Source organism: Falco rusticolus, chromosome 12 (assembly GCF_015220075.1).
Source record: "Falco rusticolus isolate bFalRus1 chromosome 12, bFalRus1.pri, whole genome shotgun sequence".
NCBI lineage: Eukaryota > Metazoa > Chordata > Aves > Falconiformes > Falconidae > Falco > Falco rusticolus.
In genome coordinates, this window is record NC_051198.1 from 433159 (window position 1) to 452202 (window position 19044).

General features: G+C 39.2%; 1 protein-coding gene across 1 annotated transcript in view; it reads left to right on the forward strand.

Moving 5' to 3' along the window:
* The window catches only part of CFAP61 (cilia and flagella associated protein 61), a 116070-nt gene that overhangs the window by 13086 nt on the left and 83940 nt on the right, over positions 1-19044 (forward strand). Inside the window, 6 exon segments of the mRNA XM_037405413.1 lie at positions 2357-2489; positions 4390-4543; positions 10277-10368; positions 11499-11674; positions 14778-14817; positions 16739-16878. Coding sequence (XP_037261310.1) covers positions 2357-2489; positions 4390-4543; positions 10277-10368; positions 11499-11674; positions 14778-14817; positions 16739-16878 — 735 coding nt within the window.

Here is a 19044-nt window from a genome sequence, read left to right on the forward strand (position 1 = left end):
CGCTTTGAAGGGACAGGGCGCTGCTGAGGAAGGCGGGCGCATCCCGGCGGCCGGCCCGGGGCTCGGCGCTCCTCGCCGCGGGCTCCCCGGCAGCCTGGCTCCGCGCGCCGCCGCGGCGAGGGCGGGGCCGGCGGCCGCTGGAGGGCAGCAGAGGCCCGCCGGCGGGAGCGGCAGCCCCGGTCCGCGGCGGCGAGGACCCGGCGGGCGGAGCCGCCTGCTGCTAAGAGTGCCGGCCGCAGCCAGCGGTGAGCAGAGAGGCCTGACAGGCTGCAGGAAAGGTCGCGCTCAGTCTCACAGGCGCTGCAGCCGAGGCGGTGGGTGCCCAAGGGGAGGGCGCCGGCCGCCATTTGCCGGAGGGCAGGTGCTGGGCGCGGCGCGACGCTCCCGCCCCCTTAGTCTCCGGAGCGCTCTGTGGGGGAGGGGGCAGCCTCTTGCTTCAGAGAAGCCGAATCCGGTGGTCTCTGCTGCTTTCAGTGAGCATGAACGTGTTCCTGTGTTTGAAGTGCATTGTTTACTCTTTTCGATTTAATTCCTTAATCCCAGACTGTTTGGGGTGGGAAGGGACCCCTGGTGATCACCCGGTCCAGCCCCCCCGCTAAAGCAGGCGCTCCTGGAGCCCGCAGCATCCAGGCAGGGTTTCAGTGTCTCCAGAGGAGGCTGGGCAGCCTGCTCCCCAGGCAGCCTGTGCCAGGGCTCTGTCGCCCTCACAGGTTTTTCCTCACGTGCAGATGGAGCTCCCTGTGTGTGCCCGTTGCCCCTTGCCCTGTCACTGGGCACCACTGTAAAGAGCCTGGCCCCATCGTCCTGACACTTGCCCTTAAGGTATTTGTAGGCATTGGTATGATCCGCTCTCAGCCTTTTCTTCTCCATGCTGAACAGGCCCAGCTCTTTCAGCCTTTCCTCATGAGGGAGTTGCTCCTGTCCTCTAATGATTTTTTCTAATCATTTTTGTAGCCTCGGCTGGACCCTCTCCGATAGTTCCCTGTCCTTTTACTGGGGGGCTCAGCACTGGGCCCATTGCTCCAGATGCGGCCTCACCAGGGCAGAGCAGAGGGGGAGGAACCCTCCCTCGACCACACACTCCTCTGGGGACTTGTTCTGTGAGGCTTGTCTTTCTCCTTGTGTGCTTGTGCGAGTGATCGCTGAGATAACCAAAAGCATGTTCAGTAGCATTCTACTTACATCCCTGAGGAGAAAGGGTTTTCTTGGCTCACTGTCTGGCAATAAAAATAACTCCTTCTGCCAGACCATCACAGCCCCACTTTTCTCACCACTTTTTTAGTTGCAGAATTGTTGGTTGGATGATTTAATTCTTGCATTTTTTACAGATAAAGAAAAAAGTGGTTTCATCTTCTTATTGAAAGCAGTTATGTGCTAGAGCTGGTTTGCCATCAGCCTTTATGTCATGGTCACAGCACATGAATTCCTTTGCTGCATTGGTAAAAGCGCTGAAACTTGTTAAGACATTGATCCTGGTTAAGAATGACCCTTTTTTTTTTTTTTTTTTTTAAGTGCTTTAATGGGAGAGATTCTGTTGCCTATTTAAATAAAGATCCCTGCAGCATGGGGCCTGTATGAGTCTTAACACTGAAACCTGGACTGCTGGAAATAAGCTCAGGCAGCTTCTGCGCCAGCAGCATGGAGAGCAGGCTGGAGTAGCAGAGGCAGTTAAAGCCTGGATGCGGCAGGTTCCCACCTATGCAGAAAGCCTTTCATGAGGCAGGGGGATAGAAAATTGCACTTTGGCCTTTGTATCTTTTTCAATGGTGGAGCATTAACTTGACCTTACAAAGGCATAATGGCTCGATTTCTGCCAGGTGACTCCCATACTGCTGTGTGTAATAACAGTCATCTAGCCAATACTCAGCACTGTTTCTCCCATACAGGAAGGCACTATTTTCTTTTTTTAAAAGAACTGATTTTCTAAATTGCACTGGGGTTGCTTTTTGAGATCTCTGCCAACTCTGACCAACTGATGATTGGGCTCACTGAATATAATTATTTTAAATGAGGCCTAAAGCCCAGGTCCACCTGGCCTGACATGCTTTAGGCAAGAGAATTTTGAGCTGGGCTGCCCTCGTATTTTGTTAGGGGAAAGATAATCATCTCCATTGGCCGATTCAGATCTTAGGTGGGTTGTGCTGGCTTTTGGAAGTGGTTCTGTCTCTTCTCTGGTGCTGAGGCTCCCAGCTTAGTGTGTGCTGGGGACATGTCCTAGATGAAATTATTTATTTGTGGGTGGAGGCTTTGGATCAGTCATTTGCAATATTTGTCAATATGCTAATGAAGTAGAATGGTGGTATCAGGGCCTATCAATGGCAGAGCTTTAGGACATACCTGATCTCTTTTTTTGTAGGGTGGAAGATTATGACGATCTCATGCCAATCTGGACACATCAGAGTGAGACTCTGAAAGAAACCTACAGTGAATATTTCCTTGCTGATCTCATAGAATGTCAAGATGAAGAAAATCAGGCTGTTGTTTGTGAGGTCAGTCTGCCATGAGCTCTGGATTTTTCTAATCATAACATTAGTGATGTCATATGTGAGCGGCAGCTCATGCTGCAGCTCAGCAAATAAAATGAACAAACTCACTTTTGGAAGGTAGAATTCATGACCTGCACACTCACAGTGCCTTCCGCCACCTATTTTATGTCTCTTCTGTCTTTGGGAGTGATATCTCTTGTTAAGTAAGTGAAACAGCAATCCCCACTAATTATGTAGATTCTTTTCAAGTGATTGAACAGACCATCTTGGAAGAAATCATGTTGCCATTTTAGGCATTTGCATTATGGATGACCAATTTTCATTCCCAGTGAAAATTAATACTGCATGTGAAAACTAGTAGCCAGTAATACTTTCACAGTTAAAAATGCTGTAGATATTTTCCACCTCCTGGCTCAGGCAGTCAGTTTTTTGCCGAACTGAAGACAGAAACCCAGGAATTAATTTAAATAAGAAAGAGGTGGTAATAGTTATCCTGCTGAAAATTCCTGTTAGAGTTTTCATGTGTTAGTAATAGTGCGTGGTATTGTAAGCTGATAGGCAACATAACCTACTTAATTCCAGAAGTCTGCTTTCTATATTAAATGATTTTATAAAACCGTAACATGTAATCACTACCATTGGAAGCCAAATGGGAAACAATAAACCATTAGTGTAATAGCACATTACAAACAGCTATCTTTATAAATAATACATTTCAATTGTACGTTTATAGCTCAGTATACCAGCAAAAGGTGTTTCAGGCCCTCATAGTTTACACTTGCCGCTGCTGCTGCAGATTGGAAAGACACCTCCATGCGAACCAAGATAGATGTCAATTTTCCCTGCAGAGAATGAAGCTGGCAACCTCTTTTTGCACATATGGTAGATGGATTGGTTAATCAGTCTCTGCTGAGCCTTGGGCCTAAAATTGCATAGCAGCCAGACAACTGCAGCGACCCGGCTTTTGTTCAGTTACGCAAACAAGGCAAACAAACAATCACCTGTTGTTTGAGGGGGGAAAAAAATTAAACTTTTTTTTTTATTTTTGTTGAATTGCTGATGGCCTGATAAAACAGCTATACAAATCCAGCCACTGAGTTTTCATTATGTTTACAAAGGAGGCTTTCATAATGTGTATTAAAGGAAAATAAAAATTTTGATTATGTGTGTTTCACCAGAAAGTTGCATATAGTACTAAAAGTTGAAGAGCTTCCTTCTAGACTCAGCTTAAAGCCAGAAAACATGTAGCATACCAGTTCTCATTTTTTAAGGGTATATTTCTTTCTGAAGACTGCAACTGTCTGGAAACTTTTAGTCATACTCAAACAGAGAATAACTTGTCATTTCAGCATTGTAGTGAGCTTGTAATTTTCACGCTTGCCAGGGCATTTTATTATCTTTTTTTAAAGAGTAGTTCTTAGATTTATTTTTTTTACAACTTGAAAATATATAGTGCTGATAATTGCTGTAAATTTTATTTGCAAAACAGTGTCCAGTAATTAGTTAACCATTATGGCTAACTAAATCCAGATTTTACTCCAGCTGCACTTTAAGTTAAGGAAAAATTATACCTTTTTGGAGGTATGTAGTTAAAAGGTATATGCTTTTTATTTACTATAACAGATGCTTTATTGAATCAATAGGTCATTATTTGGTCCATATGTACAATCCTAATGCTCTCACAAGTACAGCTAACAGAAGTATTGTAACATCTAATATAGAAGTCCTAATACACATTATGAGAAGAAAAAAAATAATCTTTAACTTCTGCTGGAATGGTTCCTATATTATGCACAGCCAGAGATAGAGCACTGTAACTTCTATGTTTCATAAATTTCTGTTTGATTTTTTTGTCCTGACCTAAAGTAACATGCTCAACTTTTACATCACTTTTATATTTCAGGATGGTGGCACTGCAGTAGGATTCATGAGCGTATGTTCTCAAGTAAATGTTTCCCTGTTTCAAGAGTGTTTTGATTTGGGGCCTTTCCACGGACTGTGTAAACCACATCCTGAAGATATCCTCAAAATGCCACAGAAGCCAAGCATTCAAGAAGGTACCTGTATTCTAAAATGCTAGGTGATTCAAGGTGCATTTATTTCTAGCTTCTGAGTAGGTTTTGCAAAAGGATGGCAGAGGATAGAGGTTTACTAGCAAGAAAACACAATTAATGTATGTGTTTTGGAGATCGTTGCCTGGTGTTTTTTAATTCAGGAGAGAAATTTTGATAGCCCTGGTCTCTGATTCAGAAGTGATTGTAGTACATGAGGAACTGCTCTATAGCAGGTATGGGATAAACCTAGGTTTCAAGTTCTGGAAAGCTAAAGCATCAGGTATATTTTCTATCTGTTATTTGCAGATGTGCTAATAATTCAAGACTTAATTTTGAAATCTGGTTCTAATGTCCATCAGTAGTGAAGCAGCTGGTTAACTGTGGCTGTTATGTTGTCCCGTTCACTTGTGGCGTGTTACTTCCTTGAGGTCCACTTCTGCCCTCTTTGCTTACTGTGTGCTGTCTTGTAGGTTAAAAAATTTGGGGATATCAGGGACTGTCTATTCTGTTTTTATATTGGGCATGATATAACAGCACCTCTACAAACCACCTTACTGCAAATGATAAAAAACAGTAACATGAATATGTCACCTGATTGTGGAACAGAAGTGTGGTGTAAATGATTTACAGCTGTCATATTTATTTTTCAGTGTCAAAGGGCTTTTTGTGCAGGGGGGAAACATTTTGCTATCTACTAATTATCAGTAACAGAATTATAAAAATTACCATTACGTTGTTATGTATCTGCTTGTCTGAACACAAAGCAGCAGGCAAAAAAGGCAACTAGGGAGCTACAGAGCAGTCACCAGCTGGTACCTCATTGCTGACAAGTCACCAAACAGAAAAGGGAAAGCAAAAACGTCTTTATAGCTGCTCCTGTGGATTTCCCTTCCCCTGCAAAGAAGCATCTTGCAAATAAGAGCTGAAGTAAGCCAGCTATCTCCTCCTGTATCATTCTGTGCTCCTGGAGCATTATTTCAAAATAGGTGACAGACATATGTGGAAACTTGAGACTGAGGGAGGAAAAAAGAAAGATCACTCATGGTAGTCTCTTTGAAAACTAGTTGGAATGCAGTCCTGGGCAGCCTGCTGTAGGTTACCCTGCTTGAGCAGAGGGCTCAGATGAGATGAACTCCTGTGGTCCCTTCCAATCTTAACCATTCTGTGACCATTACCTGGTTCTGGTAAAACCCTTAGACACTTCTGTGTGCTTTCCTTGTCCAGGGGCTGCAAGCTGTAGGCCCATACTTTGTGGCAAATTCTGTGATGCTAAGCCCTTTCTTAATAGGTGTGGTTATAGGTTTTAACAGTACTGCTGTTACACATTTTTTTTTTGACATTTAGGAAACCTGAGATTTGTTCTAAATGTGAAAACAGCGTAAACAACTATTCAGGTTCTATTGACTGTCATCAATCTAGCATCTGAGTGCTTTTCAGAAATTTATTTAGCAGCATAGTTAGCAGTCTCGTGTTTATCTGTCTCTTTTCCTCTTTTTAAAAGCTATGTTAGTTTTGATGGTTGATACTAGTTTGCAATCCTGTTATGTTTTCTTCAGGCAAGGTATTTAAAAGGTATTGGAATGACAGGGGCAGCTCTGGGGAAAGAGAATTGTTCGTGGGCTTTTTCAGATAGCATGAGTAGAAATCACTGATGGTCTGGGATACCTGAGAAGAAATTTGAGTATGTAAGCTAAGAGCCTGACTCTTGATATTATTCCTAGAGAAAGGGCTACTAGAAATTTCATAGTAAAATTAGAGTTAGCTCATGGCTATGCACTGCTTGGGAATATTAATTCTGTTATTAGTGAATAAGAATTAAAGTTATTGTAGTTTTGCATGTTTTCAAATATAAACAAACAATTAATGCTTTAAGAAGTGTTGCTTGTCCTGAAACATAAGTTATTTATACCTGCCCAGCATGGCCAAGAAGAGGCAGATGAAACTAAAGGCTCTGGTAGCTGAATTCAAAGAATGGAGAAAGAAAAGAAGGGGAAAAAAAATCAAATGTATGCTATTTTTTACTCTAGTTTCTAATAGCACTTCAATAAGGCCTTAGCTTGTCACAAGTTACAGAAATTTGTTATGGTTTATTGAAAATACATGCTGTATATGATAGATATTTGATAAACAGCTTTTCTTTTTACTGCTTATTACACGTCTGACTTAGGACTAAACAAAAAATTCACATTTTTTGAGCAGTTTGAATGAAAAGCCCTTTCCATCTGAATGATCTGGGTTTCATTATTGCATGCGATGTAACTCAAAATTCATTTCAGTATTCATTCATGAAAACTTCTAGGAAAAGCAGTAATGTTCGTTTCTTCTTTTTTTTTTTTTTTAATTAAGAAAGGGAATAAAAAAGCCCAGTTTTAATAAAGTTTACAGCAAAAGAACCCCAACCAACTCATAAGCACAGTTCCTCTCCTCTCTGACTTTTGCTTTTTACAATAACATGTAACTTGAAAAGGTAATTACCTTGTTTGGTTTGTTTTGGGTTTTTCTGGTAAACGTAGAGCCCATATAAGAGTTGCATGCTGGTAGTCCATCGTTAAGCCTTTCCAATATAAGGGCTAACCTGTATCCTTGAAATTTATTATAGTGTCAGTCACGTATAGTTTATGTTTGATTACGTTGCATAACACATGCACGATTATATAAACACTGTTTTAACAATTGCATCATTTCTGCAGGCTACTGTACTAGAAATTTGGTGCCAAACTGGCCCTTGATGTGAAGGTTCGCTAGAAGCCTTACATCAACAGAGGCTGTGGACTTTCTTTTAAGGAATTCGAAGGCTGAGAATTTAAAATGCAAGTTGCATTACTTTGTAGAGTAATTCATGTTGCCTCTTTAAAAAAATAACAAAGGTATTTTTTCAAGCTCTTTAGCTTGTGAGTGCAGACCACAGGTTGATACTGTTTTTCCTTTCAAAATGTAATACTGAATAATAATGAAAGACTACAAAAATCTGTCTTTAACACAATATTGATATGCCACTTACATTTCAGGGTAATTACAGTAATTTGGTTGTTACTCTATATGGTGTCATGAATTAGTAGCTAGAAAACATGATGCAGTGGGAATGATTCAAGTGCTTTTCATCAGGCTTCATGGTGAACTGCCTTCTTGATCCTGCTGACTGTTACCTCTGCTAACGACCCAGCAATCACTGAATTATTTTAATTTTCTCTTTGTGCGTGTTCCTTACTTCTAATGCAACAATATGTACTTCCCAGTCACTTGTGTGCAACATATATGTAAATAGTGATGCAGTTACATTTGACAGTAGTGGATGGTGGAGCCATTAAGGGATTTCATTTTAGTATAAAGTCAGAAACAACATATCAATATTTACATGACAACAAGAGACTTGTACTAATTAACTTCTGACACCTGCAAGGCTGTTTATCATGAGAAATGTAGCTGGGTTAATCAAGATGACATATGATCACTTCTGTGAAGTCTCACATCTGTGATACCCCTGGAGAAACCATGATTTCTAACCCCTGTGTTCCTTCTTGCCCTGCACATTGCGTCTGCATTCTTTTCTGGTAACAGAGAAACAGATTTTCAGATAACAGATATTTAAAAATGCTTTTGGCTAAAGCATTTCAAACCTTTGAGGTATTTCTTGAAAAAAAAATATAAAATCTCATTACTGTATGAAGAAATGCTTATGTTGGTGAATATAGCTTAGATAGGTTTCCCCAAAGTAAAGTTCAGAGAGGAGTGAAGACTTCTGTTGTGTTGGGTTTTCTGAGTTTGTTTTTTTCCTCCTGGAAACGTGGACTTCCATGTTGCTGGAGCTTTCAAATGCAGGGGCATCCTGGCCTGATGTGTTTTCTGCCGAAGTAATACTACACCTCGAGTTTAGTAGTTAAAATTTATTTTCAGTCTTTATTTTTACATGTAAAACCAAACTGTGAACGTATCTGTAAATTTAGGGAAGTGACAATTTAAGGAGTGGAACTACTGTACTGAGTGGTACAGGGGCTAAAAATAGGGCAGCTAAAACTTTGCTGTAGTAATTTTGGTGGTTATTTAGAGCAATATGTAAGATTCACTAGTATGTCAGTGTTTCTCTTCCAAGTTGAAGACTAAAATAATTTTGGTCCATAACATTAACTTTAAATGTCACGTTGATGATGTATTACTGGATGATCTCTCATTCTGAATGCCCTCACCTTCCACTGACTTTAAAGAAATTAACCCATCACCATACATATTTAGGAACTGCTTTCCCCAGAGGGTGTAACATCTGGGCTGGTGATTGCCTGCTTTCTAGCAAGCATGGTGATGTTATAAAAGTTCATAGTTTGTTCTGTTGTGCTCATGTCAGGTGTCAGTGGAGTTCTGTAGAGTTGTGTGTGTATAAAGCTGCTAAAATCTATCTTAAAAAATAGCTAGGTAATTGAAATCAAACATAATTCATCTATGTTCCAAATTGTCTTTAGATGTTTTTATTATGGTTTCTTAATATTTTAAATATCCACTGTGGATTTAGCTCTGGCGAGGGGATTGAATAGAAAAAAAAAAAAAAGTGCCATTTAAATAAACTCCCTAACATATAAATGCTTTAATTGCCTTAAGCACTTGACTAGAGGTACTGTGTGTATACATGTATATTAAAAAAAAAATATATCTTGCATCATATATGTATGTATCACAGCAGTCAGTGTTTAAATATTTATTCATTAGATGGCTACAAGTAATTCATCCTATCATCTTAGTTACCTGTTTTCCCACAAAAATATTATTACTCAGGTTGGAGTGTTACTCAGATGAGAATATTACTATAGTGTTACCAAGGATGGTAGGATGATCTGTCAAGCAGATTTAAACTTGGTTTCTGTTAGTTTGATTGTAAAGTGCCTTTCCTTTTCATGGAGCTTTTTTATTCTTTTTTATGCTGCTGCTGTCTAAAAGCTTACCAAAGCCAGTGGTCACTACTACTGTGGGTATTGTGTGTGCTTCAACAGGTGTCTTTTTTTGGCTAAACAATCTTGTGCATGCACACATACACACACGCAAAATTGCAATGGTTGACAGAGAGCTTTGAAGCAGTTACTTCAGCATCCAAACAAAGCAGCAGAGGAGAGAAATTCTTAGATCAGAGGAAAAGGAGGAAACAGACAAACAGACAAAGATTGATGGAAGAGCAGCCACCTTTTATAAGTAGCAAAATGGTGTTTAGAGAGCTAGTTAGTTTTAGCAGCTGAGAAGCTGAGAAGATTTAAATCCCTGTTTCTTGTTTCTGCTTGCACCGGTAAGTGTTCTGGCTTGACTAGGATTTGTTCTAAATTTCCGTTCTTTTAGAATTACTCTGAGAATCGAGAGCCCTTGTTCATTTTTGTGAAAAACAAGTTGGCAACAGGCACAGGATTTAAGATACCAGTTAATACAGTGACTCGTATTTTTCTCTTCAAATAGGGTAAACATATATTGTTTATTACATGTATTATATTACATATAACACACAAGTTAGGAATTGCTTCCAAACTGTGTCTTGCTCACTCGATTATTTTGCAACCAATTCTCTGTTGGTTTTTTTTGCTTTGGAATCAAATAGTCTAATGAAGTTCTAGCCCAGTAATGGTAGGAGGGTCTGTTTTAACTGTGGTTGTTAAAAATAAGTAAAACCTTGCAGTAGTCTGGCACACTCTAGTTATTGCTGTGATTCTGCAGGTTAAGCTTGCATTTTTAAGCCTGATGCGTTTATTCTTTTTCATTACTCAGATAAATATAAAAGCAACCAAACTAGTGAAGAAACAAAGTCTGTTTCATCTCAAAACTTTGACCATGTTCAAGATCAGGATGCAGCTGTGCAGGTAATAGCACTGTACACAGCAATGCTGATAACTTTAAAAGCTAGTATAAGGCAAAAGTGGAGGCTACTAGGAAAAGCAATGCTTTTTTCCACTTCTGCACTGTCCTCTGCATGGGCCCATACTTACATCTGCTCCTGTGCGTAGATCAGGAGCTGCTTTAGCTAGGATCTGGATGGAGGGGGAGAGTTAATAATTGGATGAGTTTTCCCATCCAGTTCCATGCGAACAGCCAGACAGCATAGGGGTGGGAATACAGTGGCACTGACAGGAGGAAAGGGTGGGGGCCTGCTTGTGCGGTCTGCTGCTGAGTAAAGGCACGTGGAAGCACTGGTTTGAATGGGCTTCTCTGCAGATGTGGAGAAAGCATTCCTGTAACAGACAGGGTAAGAGTCATCTTACTCTGAAGATCTGTGAGTCCTGAGATTTTGACTTGGCTGTTACTGAGCTAAAAGTCTGCTACTGACTAAAAGCTACAAAAGCTGAAAAGCAGCAATATAGGTTGTAAAAGCTAAATGGCACATGTTCTGTCTGTGCCTCTTCTGTTGAGTGAAGCTCAACTTGATAAAAGACCATCACTATGAAATCTATTGGTGGGGCATAAATCAGCAGAGAATTTATCCAAAGAAGTTTTAAATGGTTGCATCTGTCTTTTAGTTTCTCTCTTAGTACTGTATCAGAGCTACTCTGGTTCTCTTCCTGTTATTGTTCATTTCCGTTTCCGTAATATTCTTTACATTGATCCCCTTTTCTTTAAGGTAACTTTGGCATCTTTTCAGCATACATCTGGAAACAATTTTTTTTTTATATAGAAACATTTCTGAAAGATATTTTATTGCCTCACAAGGGGACTGTAATGGTAACTATTCGTTTGTGACTGTATTGCTCTTCAGCAAGAATGTATACATTTGTAAAGGCCATTTTTATCTAGTGTTTCAGCAACAGATAGATATCACATTACAAACCCTTCCTTGAACTTCTGTGTCTGTCAGAATGTGACAGGCATAAAGTACATCTCTATGTGTCTGCTTGGAATGCTACAAGATAGGAATGATGCAAGACCTCCTTTTCATTAAAAAACGAAAATAGTTTCTGAAATGTTTTAAGTGATCACTTGTCTATTATTATTGCAGAAGGATGGAGCTGTTACTGTTTCCCATACTGAACTGTCATTAGATGATGTCAAAGATTTCAAAGCCCCAGCAACACATCTTGAGACTGAAGAAGGTACTTTTCATCCAGAGTACAGAGGAGCTTCAAATGCTTTCTGTATCCGTCTGTTTTGTATTGATGAAAAGCATGAAACTAGGTAAGCATGGATTAATAGTTACTGCTTTCCCAATCTTAATAACAATTTTCAATGCTACGTTTTTAGGACAAATCTGACAGTGACAGCACCTGCTGCAGTTAAGTTGGATTTTTTTACGACCTCTTTTTGTCCATTTCTTTTACCTTCATCAATAACTTACTGAAATTTCCAACCTCTAGCTGCAAATTCCCATCTCTCATAGGACTGTGGGGACAATAAGTTAAATATTTTTTTGGAAAAGTGCTAATTGAAATTGTGGAAGAAGGCCACTTCTTCCTCTAAACAAACATTATTCCAAAGCTGACAAACTGTGACAAGAGTGAGATGTTACAGTACTGGTCATCTAATATCATGGAGCAATAAAGCTGGTTTTAACTCTGCAGTTAAATGTTCTCCTTTCTAAATACTCGGTCTCCCGTCACTGAGATAATTGATTCTGTTTTCTGGAATCCACTACAGCAGGGGGAAGACAAAGGCTTTTTATCTTAAAATGATTGCTGCTGCTGACCTTGGGCTCTTAGATAGAGTAGAACAGATCTATACATGTAGTTTAGACCTTTTTTTTCCCCAAAATCTCTCTGCACTGTTGAAGAGTGAACCTATACTGAACCACATCAACAAAGCCCTTCCAGGAACATTGGCCCTATCTCATTATTATTGAGCGCTGCTCTTGTTATTAGATCCTAGAAAGAAAAATAAAACGTGTAGATGGAAGGAGGCTGAGCACACCCAAGATCTTCCATACTTTACATAAACGTAATTTCTAGAGACACAAAGTATTAGTAGCAAGGACTTTTTAGATGACGAGTTTGACAACTATTTAAAAAAACGTTTTTCTACTTGTAGTAGTAGTCATTGGTGACTGACAACTTCTGAACTTACCTCCTTCAAGGAAATTTAGGAATAAACTTCATTAAGAAGAAAAGCAGAACTTGGAAACTAATTCTATTTATTAAGCTGTTCCTTGATTAAGGAGAGGGCCTATCAAAGGGATTAAACACTGAATCTGCTACAAATGCAAATACCCTGAGTTACTAAAGCAAAGCTAACACATAGCCTTCTTAGTACATAGTTACTGAGTCATATAGCTCAGACAAGTTAGGAAGAGAGAGAAATGCAGTGCTAGAAGTCTGTGGTATACTTGGAAACACTGATCAACGTACATGCGATAGAACAATCGCACTGCAGGGAGTCCATTCCGGAACAGTTAATTTACAAACTAGTCTAAAATAAAATTCAAGGAAAATAATTATTTGAGAAGAAAATAACTATTTTAAAATAACACTGAGCTCAAGGACTTGTTCTAAAATGACTCCATTATACTGAAATAGCAATTCAAAGCAGTGTTCTATACCAATGCTGGGATATAATCTCTCTGTAGACTAGTTGAGTTCTTTGCTTTTAGTATCCTGCTTAGGATAAGCACTTTTTTGCCCCCTTCTGACATTCTGTTCTTTGTATGTACCATTGTTGTTTCTGTTCAAGATACTCTGACTGTGTTTATTGTTCAGTGCTGCAGTACCATTCTTTCTTTCCCTGGAGATATCTCTGGAACAGTTTGGTTTCCAAGATGGTTATCTGTGGAGAAGATAGGGGAGGTCTTCAGAAAGGAATGCTAAGATTAACTCATGCAGGATCCTCTTCTCAGAGCTGAGGAATCTGTAGATCTTGGTGTTTTCAAGTATTTTACTTGTATGCTTCACTAGCTTGCATTTACTTGATCCACCTGTTTGTAATGGAAACATTAGACAAGTAAATATGTTGAAAGGCTGGCACGAGGTAATCCTGAGTATATCTCGGAATCTTGTCCTGAAGGAGTTACTGCTGACCTTGCACAGCATGTTTCCAGAAATAGTAGCGTTATTGAAGTGTAGGTATGATTGCATCTTGGCCTTCAAGGGATGTTTACTACTGGAGAACGTGTGTTACCCAGTAAAGTTGCTAAATGTTTCCATCTTTTATATCTAGAGTTGTTACGTGGCTTTTTAGCACATTGACCATGAAATGCAAAGCAACTAAATTGCTAGCTTACTGCAGGTATTTGATAACTTTTTAAGCCCCCTGAAAAATCTCCTACCTCCATTCTTTTGTTCCTTGCTGCCAAGAAGGTACTGGATACCAGAGAATAAAAAATTACATTGCAATAGCATTTTCCTTTCCCCCATTTAGCTATTAACAAGTCATTTATTATATAGGTGAACATATAATACCCCAATCCAGAGCTGTATTTACAAGGGTGTTTTTAAGATTTCATTCAAATTAGAAATTATTTCTCTTTTCATTCAGTAATATTATTGGTGAAGTAATTAAAGGGAACTTAATTACAGGTCTGGAGGGAGGAAGGGGTTTATCAACATTTTTAGGTAATATATGTCTGTATTGAATTTCTTCAAAAGACACATTTTATACAGTGGAAAAATATTTTATAAAGCTTCAGTGCAACTCTGTTTGGGTTTAGAGCTCTCTGATGTCCTCACGCATAAAAGAAACAGGAAGAATTTGTTAGATTTCTCATGGTTTTTTAAGACTCAAATGTCACATTTCACGTTTCACTGTCACCATGGAAAAGAGAGTGGAATTACTCTAAACCGGTAGGTGAGAAGTGCAAAGAAGTGTTCAAAAACAATTTCAAAGTATTGATGTTCCTGTTAGTCTGATAAAGTACGTTGGATAGGCTTACCAAGTGGATAGTGACAGAACTCTTGGTACTGGCTGAAAATATTGTGGAACATAGCAACAACTGTTTGTAACTTCAATTAATGTTTGCTATATACTAATGCTGCTCTGACAGTCCATGAGTAGCTTCTGAAAAATGTTGGAGTCAACAGCATGGGAGTAAATTATATATTTTTTTCCTTTTGATGAAGAGCCGAATGTTTTGATGATATTTCAAACATTTGGGTTATTCTTGTTAATGATCATGCTTTAGGCACTAAAAGTCAACACTGCTGTGCAGCATGCAACATCTGCAATTGAATAATGCTGAATTGTCTGATAAGCACTGTGAATCAATGTTCCTTGCACTTAGAGGGATGTAAATACCAAAATGTATAGGATCTGTCTGATATGTGCTTTATTTAACAATGTTTACTCTTGGTTGCAGATCACTGGACTTTTTGCACTATGTTTTCAAGCTTTTTCCAGTATGTATATTTAATTTTTTAAAGTTTTACGCATGACGGGACAGTAGTGCATTTGTCAGCCAGAGCATTTAGATATGATGCCCAACTAAGTCAGTGACTCACAGGAGTATGCTATGGCTAGTTACCCTGGGCTGGGTTACCCAGAGGGGTTTGACTCCTCTCTTTGGCTGCTTTTGGACTTTATATATTGCATACATAAATCCTTTGTTTATATTCCATAGGGACTTTTCTGAAGTACAGATTTAGAAAGCAAATGTTTCAAACACCTTTAAAATGGTGTATAGATCCAGACAGTACCTAAATTAAAATAATATCAGGGAAAATGCATTAAAGTAGGTGGAGTTAAAGCCTAGAAAACAGCAGTATTAAGGAAATCTGTAGCACTAACAGTGCCACTGAAGGTTTATGTTTAGGTCAAAAGTAACGTGTGGCAAATAAGAATGTGAATTCATAGTGCAGTAGCTATTTCACAGTAATGCCCTCTGTGATCAATCCTTATCTGAGGTAGCAAAGTCCCCTTTCTGAGACATTTTTAATACACACTGCAATGTGTTGTAAATTCACACTACAAATTACTGCATGGTAGCATCCCTTAGAGACAGTCCTGCTGACTAGAGATACAGACTTGGCCCTAAATGTCAGCGTGTTCAGACAGGCTGCTTACCACCAAAGAAGGTTCCCATAGAAAGTGAACAGAGAACACTTCAAATTTCATAAGTAATTTATCCATCCAACAATGCACCTGTCACTCCTTGAAACAAAATGTCATGACGGAATCACAGGTGTAGTAAGAAAAATTAATCACATAGTGTGATTAAAGAGAAGAAGAGACACGAGATTCTAATAATATCTTTCTACTGAAAAAATGTTATAGAATAATTGGCCAGAGTAAACCAATTAATTATCTTCTAGATCCATGCCACTTGGGAGTCTCTCAGCATGTATCATGCTCCATGAAGTGTCTTCCTGAATTTTCAGGATTCTTCAATATCCCTGTGTGTAATGAGATTATTTTAAAATATGTATTGAATAAAAAGGGATGGGAGAGACTCTGATGGAATGGAGCGCTTGAACAGTTTGAGTGGGTAAAAGTTATTTGTGGCATGCCGTTTTATCTCCATAGGATGCTGTCTTTCATCTGAGAGCATTCAGTTGAGATTCCTGCACTCCTTTGCACCTCTGCGACCTTTACAGCACAGGGCTTTAGACAATTACATTGACTGCCAATACAGTGTGTCTTTGTATGCACACACACCTTGTAGCACATAAATGCCAGCAGTGCCAAATTTGGGACAAGCTGGACATCACAGTGCATATACAAACTTGAGTTCATCAAGTCTGTTGTGCCTGCAGTGCAAAGTCAAGCAGTGCATACACACTGGCTCGGGATTTTAGGGCATGCTGTTCTAGTTGATCATCTCACTGGGCTGCAAACAGGCAAAAGATCCCAGTCAGACATGCACTGTCCTGAAATTTTACTGCAGAATAGTGAGGTAGAAAAAAAGACCTTCTAAGGGAAAAGGTTAGCCCTAAAGGTGTGGTGTTCCTACTAGGCAGCTGGACTAGATGATCATTGTAGGCCCTTTCCAACTGAAATACTCTATTCTACTGAGGAAGAAAAGGGAGAGGGGTATAGTGTGTTAAAAAAGGATCATTAGTGAATATCAGGATATTAACTCCATAAGTCTTGACTATGGGAGCTGAAAGACCTGTTTCTGTGAGCCAACTTAATGTTGAGCTCATTAGCTCCTATGTGCTGCCCAGGCATCAAGCTATCTTGGGAGAGCAATACTTGGAGTGTATGTACTTTGTAAGCACTGCATTCAGTTTCTCTGCTTTCTGTCCACTCTAGTCAGAAGCTTTTGTGCAAAGCTTATGCCGAGATCACTAAGAGCCTTTATTGTCTGCAAATATTTTTCAGGATAAAGACTTCTGTGTCATCCTTGTGCCACATCATGTACCAGAGTTCCAGCTGATCCAGAGTTTTGTTCGGGTTGTCCCTTTCTGTACTTCCAGACTTGGTCATGAGCTTTATGTGTTCCATCGTGCAGGATTGCTCAAGTGAGTCATGTGCCTCTTGACAACAAATGATGTATTTTGAACTGCTTCTGTGGAACATACTTGCATCATTCAACCTAGCGCCAGATGGGTATTCCTTTGTTATCTCAGACTAAGCTGGTATTCTACACGATATGGCACAACATCTTGCAAAAATGGTAGCTTGAACCCTCAAAACAGTATAGTTGAAGAGCACAGAACTGTGCCTGGGGCAGTTAGAAACAAAGCTAAATAACTTTGTCTTCAGCAGCATTGCTGCAGCTGTCTTGCTTCCTGTTCTGGAGTGAATCCTAAACCTACTCAAATGTATTGCCACACAGCACTATACTAGACAATGTAGAAATAGCCTTATATTTTTCAGTGAAATAAAGTAGTTAGTGACATGATTTTTAATGGGGGGAAAAAAAAGGTAAACATGTAAAAGCAAGCACTCTTCTGACTGCCAACATTATATATATTTTCTTTTAAGTAAAACCAAATTGCAATGAGTGGATTCATTTAAAATTTGTATATAGACTGCTAACTTAATAAACAATGGGCAATTAGCTGCTTCAAGTTACCTCACTGTGGACCAAGGCTGATAGAGAAACACGGTGCAGTGTTTGCCCTTTGGACTTGGGTCAGGTTGTGTAACACTGATAATTGAAAGCCTGGTGTAGATTTAATTCCTGGAAACATAGCATAACTCTCTAGAGAGAAATGCAGTAATGCATTTCTGGAACATGCAGAACACAGCAGTAACCTCATTCTTGAGTACCTATTTTATGTAATTTATCTCTTACTTCTTTTTTTGAATCATTTATTTCATACCTTCCAATTTCTGTGAGACACTGAATACTTCTCTAGTCTGAAATACTGGTGAATTGGAACACGAAACCTCTCTTGCTATGACTTCTGTTACGTGGTATGAATTTTCCAATGCTTTGGTTGTATAACACACCTCTACTGGCCCAAACACCAAGCTTGAATTATGGTGCAGTTAGAGATTATTTTTTAATTATTATTATTGGTCTTAATGTAGCTAAATACTGCATGTTTTCAGAGAAATACTTCTGTTTTAATTGCATACTTAATCACCTTTTGGGTTGTATACAAATAGCTCGTGCAGGAGCTGGCCAGCTACTGTTGGACCTGTGTAGAAGCTTTTTTACCGTGGGATGAAATTCGGCTTCTGTGTACTCCGTAAGAATCCAGCTGGCTGAAGAGAAAGCCACTGGAGTAATTCCTGTTAATCTCAGCCACAGCTGTTCAGTAATTCACCAGTAGGACTGGTAGTCATATGTCCTCTTGCGATACTGGTCAAAATTAAACTTATCAGGGTTTTTAAAAACACTTTTACAATTCTGATTAAATTGTGCATATTCCAAATGATACCACCCCTTCTATGAAAACAGAATAATGTCATTAGTAGCATTTTCCAGTCCTCCTTGTGGCTGTGCAGGGGAGTAAGGAAAAAATAGCCTTCCATTGAGGTTCAGGATCAGAAAAGCTATGGAAGAAACCCGATGAAGCTTTTGGAAAAACTTCTGAAGAACAAAAAACTAAGTGCACAACAGCAGATACTCTCTTAGATAAAACCAAAATACAAAGAAGTAAAAGATCAATACATTGTACTTGTACCAAGGGCTTTTGAAAGGCATGTGAGTGAAAAGGAAGTCATAGAAAATGGAATAGAAGAAAAACAGGGGTAAGAAGATGGGAATATGAAGACATGAAAGGGCAAAATCAGAAGAGGCACAGGCACAAAATGATATACTGATTAGTAGAGGTTGTAAAAGGACTAAGAAAAAGTGTTAAGTACACAAAAAGCAAGAGTGCAGCAAATGGAAGTATAGGTCTGCTACTTAACAGTGAAGGAGAAAAAAATAACAGATGACAAGGCATAGGCTGAAATGCTTAATGGATACTTTCCCTCAATTTTCACTAAAAAGCATAATAATAATAATAGCGTCCTGGTCTCTGAGCAGTCAAAGGAATTGGGCATCTAGAATGAGTTAATTCATTGCTGGAAGAGAAATGAGCACAGACCTTGGATAGTCCTTCTTACTATTTAATTCACACTGGATCTGGTGGTTTTGTTTATTTATTTATTTAAGTTACAAATTTTTTTGCATATTCTGGTTTTTATTACATTAAAAATGTAGTTCATTATTGGCACAAGTGCCTCCA